This window comes from Peromyscus californicus, unplaced genomic scaffold (assembly GCF_007827085.1).
Source record: "Peromyscus californicus insignis strain IS unplaced genomic scaffold, ASM782708v3 Scaffold_20__1_contigs__length_68692818, whole genome shotgun sequence".
In the NCBI taxonomy this organism is placed as follows: Eukaryota; Metazoa; Chordata; class Mammalia; order Rodentia; family Cricetidae; genus Peromyscus; species Peromyscus californicus.
This window is the reverse complement of record NW_026294503.1, coordinates 3,511,756-3,525,289: the sequence shown is the minus strand read 5'-3', so window position 1 is coordinate 3,525,289 and position 13,534 is coordinate 3,511,756. Positions and strand designations below refer to the sequence as shown.

Here is a 13,534-nt window from a genome sequence, read left to right as displayed (position 1 = left end):
TGTCTGCTCCTGGCAGCACCAGTCTACTTCAGAGAAGATGATGGGCATCAAAGAAACTCTATATGGAGTATACTTTCTTTCTGGCAAAAGTTAGCCACTGGGCAAGAAAATGCCCTTGCCTTTACTGCTGACAATATGCTGTCCAAATGGGACAAGCAGAACATAAAAAAAGTGACTGCTGAACTTTGCCAAGACAAGGTAGAATAGTACTTCAGAAAATCCTGCTTCACAGAAGACTCTGTCAGATATTCTGGGCCTGTAGGCTGAAGATGGATGCCCCAATGTTGCAGAGGAACTTTGGGTGACTGTCCAGGCAGCCAGCTGTTTCTGTCTTTTTTCACATTTTTTGGAAGTCACTTGCTTGCACTTCCTGCTTACTCTGGTAATGTTATTTACTTCTCAGGTCTCTGATGGAGTTGAAGACTTTATAGTTGTAGTTATAGTTTTCATTGTTACCAGATTCAAAAAAAAATTCACTAAAAAGGTGTAAAGTATACAAGGTTGAGAGACATTAAAATACAGTTTTGGTAATGCAAGTTAGAAAAAACCTTTTAGACTCACCAAGATAGGATAGATATGGAGTATTTTCTTTGAATTTGTCAATTGTTAATGGACTAGACATTGATGATGTATTTATTGCCTGTATATATTGTGTATAGCTATTGTACTTATTGTATATAGTTTTTCTTATATTAGTTAAAACTGTATTTTTTTATTTTAGACCAAAAAGGGGAAATGTGGTGATATTTTGTTTGTGCTCTAACAAAAAAAGCTTGCCTGGGGATCAGAGTGCAAAGCTAGCAACAAGTTAACCATAGAGGTCAGGTAGTGGTGGCACACACCTTTAATCCCAGCACTTGGGATATTATGCCTTTGATCTGAGTACTTGGGAGGCACATGCCTTTAATCCCAGCACTAGGGAGGAGGAAACAGGAAGTGATATGGCTGGGTGGAGAGAGGAATATAAGGCAGGCAGAGATAGGAGCTCGTCCCTTTCAGGCTGAGGAGCTGGCAAGGTAAGAGGTGGCTGTGGCTTGTTCCTTTGTCTCTTCAATCTTTCAGCATTTATCTGAATATATTTATCCTAATATCTGGCTCCAGGTTTTTATTATTAAGACCAATTATAATTTTTGCTATAACTACATGCTTCACATCCAGTCTTTAGTACTTTGAAGAATTAATTCTTTGATGCCACATAGCTCAACAGCACTCAGATTTGCTAACTGATCAGTTTGTCTCATGTCTATAATTTAGGTCACAGTTGGCAGAGGGAAGCACAGTAGTTCGTCTGACATCTTTTACTGACATCTCTGAATGTCTGAAGCCCCAGCTGGAGAGAAAATATACTTATACAGAAGAGCATAATGTAAGTATTTTAAGGACTGAAAAAAAACCATGTTCCTCATTTAATCAACCAATGTCCCTAACTTTAGAGATTTAAAAAAACTTATAATTTTTTCTCTAATAAACACCACCTTTTATTTTTTTTAGTTGCAAAGGAATTTCCCCACAAACTCTTCACCTGTGACTTTTTTTATAGTATTGTTCTACTCAGCCCTGCATTAGTCCTGATCTCTTTCTCTTCCTGTTTGTCTGTCTGTCTGTCTGTCTCTTTCTCCCCCTTCCTTCCTTCCTTCCTTCCTTCTTCCTTTTTTTTTGGTTTTTCAAGACAGGGTTTCTCTGTGTAGCTCCGGCTGGTCTCAAACTCATAGAGACCTGCCTGCTTCTGCCTTTCAAATGCTGGTGATCAGTCTTTTCACAAACAATTGTTATGGCCTGGATTGATGCTACCTCAGACACAAAATAAGACCCTTTAGTATTCTTGTTTAGTTTTTAACTCTTGGTTAAAATAACAGTGGATGTCATGTCCTGGAAATTTCAAATTATTTTATGAAGGCAAAGTGTTTTAGGGTTTCTATTGCTGTGAAGAGACATCATGACCACCACAACTCTTATAAAGGAAAACTTAATGGGATAGCTTACAGTTCAGAGGTTTAGTTCATGATCATCACGACGGGATATGGTGACACAAAGTGCTCTGAGCACTGAGCACGGCTTGAGCATATATGAGACCTCAAAGTCTGCCTTCACAGTGATACACTTCTTCCAACACGGCCATGCCTACTCCAACAAAGCCAACCTCCTCATGGTGCCACTCCCTATGAGCTTATGGGGGCAATTACATTCAAACTACCACAGGGGTTTCCAGAGTGCAGCTACTTAGACAACAAGCATCTAAAGAGGTGTATTAAGTGAAGATCTCACGTCTTCTGAGAATTGTACTATTAGTAGAATCTTCAGCATTTTGCAACACTATCTGAACACTTAGTTATAGTTTTGCATAATTCTTTTATTTTAAGTAAATAGTTCTCCTTTTCTACTAATTAGGATTCTTTTCCTACTAAAATAAGGATATTTTAGTTTCAAATGCTGTTAGTTAGACATTAAAAACAACAAACATTATGTTCTCGCCTCAGAATTTGTTTAGCAAGCAGAGAGGGTGTGATGCAGGGAATAAAAAGCCTCGCTAAACGTGTCCCCATCATGCTTGTTTGGGGGGAGCGTGAAGAAGTCAGAGTTCCATAAAATCAAGTGAGTTTCCATGAACAGTCCATTCCTGGCCGAATTCTGGAGCCATCCGTGTGCTTGAGAAGTAGCCAGCTCCCCATGTTTCAAGGGTGGGATCAGGGTTACTAGCACTGTTGGCAGAGAAGCCATCAACAGCAGAGTTTTATGAGAACTTCCATGGCCATTTCATTCCCAAGGCCGTGACCTGTGGGAGTGAGACTGTCCAAAGACTGCTCCCTCCCAGTTAACAAGCAGCACGAAGAGGTCTTAGAGATGGTTCTTTTTATAACCCACTTGTAGCCAGAAAAGCAGCACCTCAAGGCTAAAATAACAGTAAATATGTAGGAAACAGCCCACCAACGGAGACTTGGAAGGCTCTCCAATGAAGCCACTGCGTCCGAAACATGAAAGTTATTGAGATCAGGGAACTACTCTAATGTCGGGCTTGGAACCACACTGGTTTATAACAGAATGGGTTCTCTTGCCATAATTTGAGTTTCATAAATGAATCTTACATGACAGTCAGATGCAAGCACATTGCATCAATTACATAAATGCTACAAAAATAAAATGACAACCCAGCAGAATTTATGAAACCCACTTGTACAGGGCTATGAAGTGTTGCATTGTTTTGGGGGGAAATAATGAACTTCTGTTTTGTTATCTAGGTAAAAACTGTATCAGATGCCTTGGGAGGATTTGACATGGAAAACTTGTTACAGTCTTTGTATGTTGAAAATAGAGCTGGATTCTTCTTCACTAAGTTCTGTGAGAAGTCAGGGAACAAGGTAGAAAATAATTATTTAAAATCTGGATTTATTATTTTAATTGATTTAAAAATAAGTGGCATTAAAATAACTTGGTGTTCATATAAATAGATCTGATGTTCAGATTCCCATCTGATAAATTTAAATCTACACTTGATATTTAGTTAATATTTAACCATCCAACTGAATTACAATTCTCTTTGGTTTAGCACCCTACTGAAATTACAAAGAAAAGTGAAATACAGATAAATATTGACATATATTACTAACTATAATTATATGATTTAATCTCAATTTAATATACCATATTCAGTTTATTTCTATTAATACTTGATTTTTAATAATTCTGACAACCATAAACTACAATGAATAGAGGTAAAATGATTTCCAGTAATGTTTTTAAAATTACAATGAGCATTGACTAATTGGCTTAGTAGTTAATATTTAGTTCTGCTATGATATGCATTTGCCCATATGTTGATATATCAGACCACCTTCAGACTGTGCTTTCATGCCACAAAGACATGCTCTTTGTCTGTCAACTAGAATGCTTGCGACTTCTGTATTCATTACTATTTCTAAACATTTTCTATTTTAATGATCAACTGTATGGGAGGATTACATGCAAAAATATAGTGTTCAGTTTACAAGAGCAATAACTGTATTACATATTGCTGTAGACACACGATTTGTGGTAGCAGCGAGCACTTACACACACGTATGGAATCGGAGCTCTGAGGGCCTTACTAACTGGCTGTGCTGATTTCTGCCCTTCTCCGTCTGCAGCTGTGGAAGCACAGTGTGTACTTCTGGTTTGACCTCCAGGCTTACCATCAGCTGTTCTATCAAGAGACACTTCAGCCTTTTAAAGTATGCAAGCAAGCCCAAGTAAGTAGCAGATAGACTGCTCCATGCAAAGCTGTGAGTACAAAGGAAAATTAAAATTGTGTCCAGCCCCAGGCTAGAGAGAGCTGGGTTGCAGACATCAGAGCATTGCCTCAGAAATACTTCATTTAAATGGAGGCAGAGTGTCGTTTTCTAATCTGATTTATGAGTTTTCCGTTTTATCTGTTTTATTTGGTTTGCTTTATTTTCTTTTCCTGCCAACTACTTGTTCTTCCAATAAAGAATGCCTCGTCTCTTTCCCACTCCTAGCGTGCCTTTTGGGTTTGCCTGTGGGGATTGAAGAGAACACTAAGAGGATGTGCAGTGAATCACTGCAGTGACCAGGAGTAGCTCTGCCTAGTGTCCCCGGAGCTTCCTGTAGATGTCAGCTGTTGGATGTGCCAGGCTGCTGGCACATCGCTGTGCATGTGCAGGCCCCATGTAGGCATCTGGGCTTCCATCTCCCGGCCATATGAGACTGACACAAAGAGGGCGGAGGAGAGAGCGTTTCATGACCACCCTGAAGCAAACTAGGGAAGGAATAACAACAACAAAAGACAAGGCCAGGAAGGACAGAAGATTCCCTGCAAATGGGGACAGAGAGGGCAGCCTCTCAGGGGCAGTGGCAGGAGGTGGGGATGAGAACAGAATTATGACTTGAGCTGACTCTTTGAGGTTTTTATTCTTAGGTTCTTCAGATCTTTTATGGAGCAAGGTCTCTAGAATTAGACAACTAAGAACCACTTCTCTATCTGTTGATCACTTGGTAATTCTTATAACCCCGAATAACCCATCCCAGAGGATCTTAGCCCCAAATGCTGCTCAGGGAGTTAGTTTCATCACATTATTTATTATTTTACAATCTTGCTCAGGACACCAGAATGCACCGCTAGCTGTCTGGCTGCTCCCACCCCACCCCCTCAACTCCAGCATGAGTAACTGTGCTTTGTAGCTCAGTGACAGTTCTGCACTTTTTCCATGAGAATAAGGATTGAACTCCGACGTAGCCCAGATGTCTCCGTGAAATCTTGAGATGAATCTCTAATTTACCAGTTTTCTGGGACCACACAGTTCTGCTTGTTAATCCTCTACCTGTAATTCAGTTTGCCCCCCTCCCCTAACCCACCGCCCCCATCTGCTGCAGCGCCATCTGTTAGTTTTATTATGTTTTCACTGCTCAGAAAGTACTCCTCCCAAAAGTCTTCAGCTGCCCAGTGAAGGGGGATTATTTGTGTGTTGATAATTAACCAGATTTCGTATACATATGAAGAAGGAGATTCTACTGGGGATTTGTAGGCTTCCTGGTTCTTAGCAACGCTATTATTCAGCTAACTCTGCCTCGTCCAGAAACTGGGCAGTTTGGGTTATTTAGAAATGGATTGCTCTATTTGGGGATTGCCAAGAGCTAGAAGATTTCCCCCAAGGTTTGCTCTTTGGGAGTCAAGGCAGGAATGGGAAGAGCAGGCCAGTGTAGAATACTCACCTTAAGGATTGAATAGGGAGAAATAAAAGGAGAGAATTCATGTGATGTTTTAGAAATGTATTTTAATCTTGTACCCATAGTTGTTTTACTTTTTTATTCTTGGAGGAAGAACAACAACTTGGGTTTTATTATGCAAAGTTTTTATTCTTCTAGATACAGGAATTGTCTATGATATCATTGTATTACCCATTTGTTTTACAGTATGAAATATCACTCATTTAATGGCAATAGAAGTATTGTATGGCTTTCTTCAAAGATTCATTTATAATACAGATCTTTCAAATGATAATGCCACCAAGGGAATATATCTGCCACTACATGCTGAATGTGCTATGAACTTTATTTTGTATCATTTTCATGTGTCTGCCAAGTTATACCCTAAAGGACTAAGAGTTGGTGACAAAGGACCTATGTGATTTTCTGAACATAGTTTTATTCTCCCAGTAGTAGTATAGGGACAGCAGTAGATGGAGTACACAGGGGAGAGTAAGCAATAAGGATTTAGTGTGACTCATGAGCCCAGAAGTTTGAACTAGTGTCCTGGCCATGCCTTGAGGATTTCTCTACACAACTTCAAGAGAACATAATAGTGAACGATGGCCTTGGCATTGTGTAGGTACAATTCCTGCCTCTAGAGGGCCACACAGCACTGAGAAGATTTGGAGATGAGATTCTGCACTTTACTTTGCTTGCTTGTTTTAGTGAGGACTCACAACAGAACACTGCTGCCTCCTCTAACTTGTGTTCTTAAATCCTAAGAAAATTTGTGTTGCAATAAAAGCTGCATTTAGAATCTACCACTCTCTCTAGCATAAACATTGATATTTTTAAATATAATAAATACATATGATAGATTCATATTAGATATGCTTATATTTATAAGCATGTTTACCATTCTAGAGTTGGTGGGACCTGGGAGAGTGGAGCCAATAAATGAAACAGACTAAAGTCTCATGCAATAACCAACTTTATTCAGAGCATCAGACAATTTATTTATACTCTGAGGTTATGAGGAGTCACATGAGTAAAGTGGGCAATCACAAGGGCAGGCCACATGTGCTGGGCAAGCTGCATGCAGTAAAAACATGTTTTTCCTTAGAGGCATATAAACAAATAACAATAGCCAGTTGTAATGAATAATCTGAAGTAAACTCACTCCTATCTGCTACAGCAAAGAGGGACACAAAAGCACATTCCAAAAACAATTCTGTGTTTTTGAAGAAAATGAGGTCACAAGACTCTTGTCTTGGTTTCTTGGAATTTTCTCACAAGCACTCAGAAATCTCAACATTGCTTCATTCATGAACCATGTTCCAATCTCCCTCTCTTTTTTATTTTTTAATAGCAGGATAGCCAGAGTGGTTTTGATTTGAGATGTTGTAGATAAATCTACTTGTCATTTGATGCATGAGTATCCTATAAGTAAGCAATTATAAACTTAATTGAATAATATTAGAACAGTGGAAGCATTTCCAAACTGTGTCCAGTACTATTGGTTACATCATTATATTGGTCAGAAAGATCTAGACAATAGCTTGAAAAGAGACCCACATGATTAGCAGTGTCTTGTAGAACATAAGCCCATATTTGCCTTTAGTAGGAATACAAATGTTATGATGTGCTATGCAAATAGGAAGTGATTCAAATCAGATGAATGAATGAGTCTATTACAGTCCCAAGGTCCAGGCACAAACACAGAGTCCTTAGTAATGATAACAGGAGCTGGATCCACCCAATCTACAAGTTGAAACAAAGGAGGATGTGGAACCTCCAATACATGTGCTCAGAGGCACCACAAATGCACAGATCAAAACAGCAAGCTTCGGCAGAAAAGGATTCTCAGGTGACGTAGGCTCTGTATGTTTCATAGAATAACATCCCCATTGGTGCAAGGGCCTTAACTTGACCCAGGCAGACAGATTTGACTTGTGATGGCATGGTGAATATCTCCTTTTGCCATTTAGCAGGAGGTCTGCTATCTTTCTGGTGACCTCCACTGTCTCCTCACCCTTAGCCATTGTCCTTGATGACCCAAGGGCTGGAGGAATCAAAGAGGAATCTTAATGTTCCAGTGGATCCATCTGCAATGACAGATGCAGACCTCTTCCCAGTTTTCTTCTGGGGAGTAAAAGTAGGGCAGGTTAATGCATCTGCTGCTTATTCCCTTCTGCAATAAAACCAGGGCGGTTGGAGTGTGCATGAGTATGAGTCTATTGCTGGGAATAATCCTACAACATAAGCAGAATCTGAAATGATATTGAAGGGTTTATGAATTAACCATAATAGATGAATCAAAACAGCCAGTTTGTTGGGCTGAGGAAAAAGAAGTATTAATAGATTGATGAATATCTAGACCATGAATGTCTTTACATGAGCCATCAATACGATAAGTATCTGCCGGTGGAACACGAGATGGTTGGATGGATGGAATGGAAGATTATTTGTTGTATGAGGAAATCCCATAGCTTGCCAGCTGGATAATGATTTCCTAGACTTCTATAGTAATCTGCAAATGAAATTTGAAAATTCAGAGTTCTGTAACACTTTAAAAAATTGATTGTTAGTTAAGGTTATTATAATACAGCAAGGATCAAATCCATATAATTGTTAACCTTGAGTCCTCCCCTGATTTGCTAATTGAGCAAGAAGAGAAAGGTAAGCAGTTAGTATTTTATGACCCTTATGGTGTGAGTAAGTCCATTCCAAAGGTTTATCCTCTTATGCTATAATACCTGTGGGAAACAATTTAATGGGGGAAAATAAGTAAGTTTAAAGGAAGTGACGGATCCACATAATACACAAATTCCTCTTTTAGTCTATATTCAAATAGCTGTAGGTCTTTTCTTGCCTCTTGAGATAATATTCGAGGACTGTCCAATGCAGTCTTCTTTCCTTCGAGAATTTTAAATAGATTGGTTAGTGCACTGGAAACACCAGGCACAGCTCATAAGATGGTGAGGAATTGGGAAACGATTCCTTTTTCCTGCCCTAGCTTGCCTAGGTTGTGAAGTTAGCATTTTCATAGGCTCTTCTGAGTCCTCATCAGGAAATGGAGGGAATTTAAGCTTACATTGATTATTGAATTCTTCACCCCATGCTCCAGGGTCTTTCCCAGGCAATGGGGGATATGCACCTAAAAGAGGCTCCAGTAAGGGAGCTGAGGGAACCGTCACTGACATCATTGTCATTGACACTGTTTTTACTTTCAATTTTGCCTGGCCGAGGGGGTGGGGTGGGGGGGGGTGATCAGATTTTTTTTGTCTCTTTTACCAATTTAAGGTTTGATCATCCAGTTTATATTCATTCAAGGAATTAGCCTTCTCTTCCTCATGATTGATATCCTCCTCATCTTCCTTAAGCGGTCCTCCTTTGATTTTTTTTTAAAAGACTTATTTATTATGTATACAGTGTTCCGCCTGCATGTATGCCTGCAGGCCAGAACTGGGCACCCGATTTCATTACAGATGGTTGTGAGCCACCATGTGGGTGCTGGGAATTGAACTCGGGACTTCTGGAAGAGCAGCCAGTGCTCTTAACTACTGAGGCTGCCTTAAGCAGTCCTAATTAATGCCCAAGTGACCCCAAATTGAGTAGGGATCTCCCCCTTGTTTTTATACATTTTCAATATTCTTTTACACTCTGTCTCATGCCTCTTCACCTAAAGTTTCTCCTTCTGGAAACTGGGGATTATAATCATAAACAACTGCCAGCAATCTAATAGTCGTGATTTTAACACTTGTGCTCCTTCTTTCTTTAAAAATGATTCACAAGCTCGGCATAAGGCAAAGCCTTCCCGTTATTCTCACTCATCTCCCGTCCTGTGAGGGTCCCCTCTCTCTTATCTCGGAGCTGACCTAGAGGCGGTGGGATCTGGAAGAGGGGAGCTGACAGACGAGGTGGGCTAAGTCTCATGCGACAGCCACTTTATTCAGAGCATCAGACAGTTCGTACTCTGAGGGTGACGAGGAGTCACATAGTAAAGTGGACAACCACAGGGGCAGGCCATGCATTGCAAACAGTTGTTTTTCCATAGAGACATATAAAGTAAAAACTATAGCCAGTTGTAATGAATAATCTGAATTAAAATCACCCCTATCTGCTATATGGATGGAGGGTACACAAAAGCACAATCCAAGACCAATTCCATGTTTTTGAAGAAAGAGAGGCCACAAGACTCTTGTCTTGGTTTCTTAGAGTTTCACAAACACTCAGAAATCTCTTCCCATATTCATTCTTGGACAGTGTTCCAACACATACACACCAACACACACACGATTCAGGAAACAGGAAACAGAGCTAGGCATTTGGCTTATTGGCAAGTGCTTGCCTAGCATGTGTGAGACCCTGGGTTCACTCTCCAGCACTATAATAAATAAATAAAAATTAAGTTTGTACAAAGGAAAAGAAGGCAGTTAAAAAAAATCACAGGTTTTATTTGCCTGAAAATGTTCATTTTATTCTGATGACTTAGTTCATTATAGACTTAAGGATGTGATAGTTTCGTTGTTTGTAGTTAGCATATATTAATTATATAATAACAGACGTAATTGTAACATTTCCATAGTGTAAATCACGTATTTTGACCGTATCCACCCCATTACCCCGTCTTGTTCCTTCCATGTCCATTGATCCCCTCCTCCTTCCGACCCATAGACTGCTCTCAGCACTGTGCGGAGTGTTCAGGCGGGGCTGCTGAAGAATCTGCTGATGCTCTTGGATGCCTTTTCTGACTGCTTCACAGCCTGCCCTCTGACTCCAGAGTTCTGGATTTTACTACAATGTGCCTGCTGCCATGCTCTTTCTTAGGCTTCAGCTGCTTCTCAAATCTCAGGCTCTGGGCAGCCCTCAGCTGACACGTCTTTCAGTGTTTACACTTGGGGATTCTGTCATGTCCTGGATTCCCCATCGGAACCATGCTGGTGCTTTGCAATGCATGCTGTCTTCATTTTGCTAGGCAACCCACCCACTGAGTTAAATTATGTCTTTTATTCATAAGGCTTGTTGTTTGTTTGTTTGGGGGCTTGTTTTTGTTCTTTTTTTGTTTGTTTTTTGAGACAGGGTCTCACTATATAGTCTTAGTTGGCCTAGAACTTACTACGAGATCAGGCTAGCCTGGAACTCTTAGAGATGTGCCCACCTCTGCCTGGGATTAAAGGCTGGTGCCACCATGCACAGCTATAATGTTAATTCTTAAACATCATATTTGTGTTTTATAGTTCTTACTGGTATTTTCTTTCATTTCATATATTTTTAAATTTTATCATTTAGAGCAGGTGTTATTTGTTATTCTTGCATGACAGTTTTATCACAAACTTTGTGGCTCAGAACAACACACATGTGTTGTACCCGTCTTTGTGGGCCAGGATTCTGGGGGCAGCAGTGCTGGGTTCTCTGTGGTCAAGACTGCGTGGTTTTCACCGTGGACCAGCCTGGGGAAGGGTCTGCTTTACTGTTCCTGTGGTTGTTAGTAACATTCACTTCCCAGCAAACTACCTCACTGAGACCTTTTGTTGGCTGTGGGCCAGAGGCCACACTTGGAGCTGCACCATGTGGCTCTCTGCATGTGGTTATATACAATACAACAACTTGTTTGTCCATTCAACCAAGAGAAAACTCCTTAGCAAGGTGGGCGTTACCTTTTCACATAATTGTGTACTTGTCTTTGCACATAAATCACTCTGTGTCTGTGTGCTGTTGGTTAGAAGCAAGCCACACATTATGTCCACACCTGGGGGAGATCAAGAGAGGGCATGGCAGCCAGGTGTAATGGCACACGCCTTTAGTCCCAGCTCTTTGAGGTAGAGGTAGGAGGATCTCTGTGAGTTCAAGGCCAGAATGGTCTACATAGGACAACTGTAACTACATAATGGGACCCTATCTCTAAAAACCAGAGGGGGGAGAGAGAGAGAAGGGGAGAGAGAGGAAAGGAGAGAGAGCCTGGATATCAGGGTGTTTATGGGGGCTACCCTAGAGGCTGGCTGCCACAGTGCTCAATAATTCTATGATTTGTAGTTCTTGGAAGAACTAATTTTTAGTTCTGCTGACATAGTGGATTCTTTCTTTGTGTGTTTAGTAATTTTGAATTATGAGCTCTTTAGTGGGTTTTTTTTTATGTCACTCTTCTGCTGGGCACATTTTAAATGCTAATTTCTTATCTTGGAGAGATGTGAAAGTTGACAAAGTGTGAACTGGAAAACCAGGCTCACCACAAGGGGAAACAGTGACAAATTCTCAGGGAAGGCAATTGTTTTTCTCTTACAGAAAGTAAGGTGAAGACAGGCGCTTGGGTTTTGTTTCCCAGGCTCAGTGGGTAGAAAGAATCTTGTGTGTGTGGTGATTACTGTGGTTATTCATAAAGAAAATGTGTGAGCTGTCCTTCTGAGACGTTCTTTCTGGTGTGTCGGCAGCCCAGATGACTTGAAAAGCCTCTTCTATACAATTTCTAGAAATGCTGGGTGAAGTATAAGAAACACCCATCTAAACACATAACTGAAATAGCAAGGGAGAAAGTTCAGGGCAGAGTGAGGAGTACATTGAAAACCTGGCAATTAGCCTGAGTGGACAACAGGACAGTCCAAACCCGAGAAAGAGGACATGGGGACTAAGTGGCAGATGTCATGAAGTGAAAGTTATGTTGAGACTTCTACACACAAGTTTTGAATGGTTGTGCACAAAGTGAAATGTAGAGTGCAAATTATATTATTTGCATAAATTAAAATATATTTTAGTATTTAATTCAAATACATATTTTTCTACTTTACATTTATATATAACCCATAGTAAGCATATGAGATGTTTTTACTTGTTTAATTTTTATTTTTATGATTTATTATTCTGCGTGTGTGTGTGCGCGCGCGCGCGCGCAAAGGCATACACACAGCACAGCACGCTTGTGAGGAGGTCAAAGAACAATTTCCAGGAGTCAGCTCTCTCCTTCCTCTGTGGGTTCTGAGAATGGAACTCAGGCATGGCAAGCACTTACTAGGCAAAGTCACATGGCAGGGACAAAGCCGAGCTCAGTGTTTGTTTTTGAGGGAAAGTTGGAATATCTCCAGAAAGGCTTTTTTGTGTTGTTTTTGAGACACTGCCTCACTATGTAGCCCCGGCTGGCCTGGAATCGATTTGTATGCCAGGCTGGCCTCAAACTCATAGAGATCCACCTGGATTAATGGCACGATCACCATTCCAGGCAAAAAAGGTTTTAATAGCGAATTGAGCACAGGTGTTAGAGAGAGCATGAAGGAGAAGCTTGAGGAAGCATAGCTGTACACACTGAAGGCAGGAGAGCCGAGTGCTTCCCGGAGGGCTGCCGCTTCCCCGGAGGGCTGCTGCTTCCCCGAGGGCTGTCTCGTGTTCAGTCATGAGCTCAGAGCCTCTGTTGTGCTTTGCTTCCTTCTCTACATGAAAGTTCTCACGCCGCATGTGGACTTTCAGGGACTGTACCAGGTGATGCAGGTGAGAACATTTTGTGGTTAGTGCAGAGCAACCTGGAGAAGAAAGAAATCTTGCTGTTCTGCCAGTTGTCTGGATAGCAGGGAAGGAAAGAGGAACTTGCAGTAATTGAAGAAAATAGAAGAAGCACAGCTACTAAGTCAAGGGCTGTTTGCTTAGTCACCACCACCACCTTAGCCACGACCTTAGCCACCGCTACACCTTAGCCACGACCTCAGCCACGACCTTAGCCACCACTACACCTTAGCCTTTGCTACAACTTGTTCTGGGTTCAAATACAGTGTGATGAAACTGGACCGACCAGAACCGCGTTCTGTTGAGAGTTTCGCAGAGGGATTTCCTGTGAGACTGTGTCTCCTAGTACTGTCAGAAGCTGCAC

General features: G+C 41.0%; 1 protein-coding gene across 1 annotated transcript in view; it reads left to right on the top strand.

Annotated features, from left to right (window-relative positions):
• The window catches only part of Rgs22 (regulator of G protein signaling 22), a 137,807-nt gene that overhangs the window by 78,123 nt on the left and 46,150 nt on the right, over positions 1–13,534 (top strand). Inside the window, 3 exon segments of the mRNA XM_052747618.1 lie at positions 1,255–1,366; positions 3,237–3,356; positions 4,122–4,223. Of these exon segments, the coding sequence (XP_052603578.1) occupies positions 1,255–1,366; positions 3,237–3,356; positions 4,122–4,223 (334 nt within the window).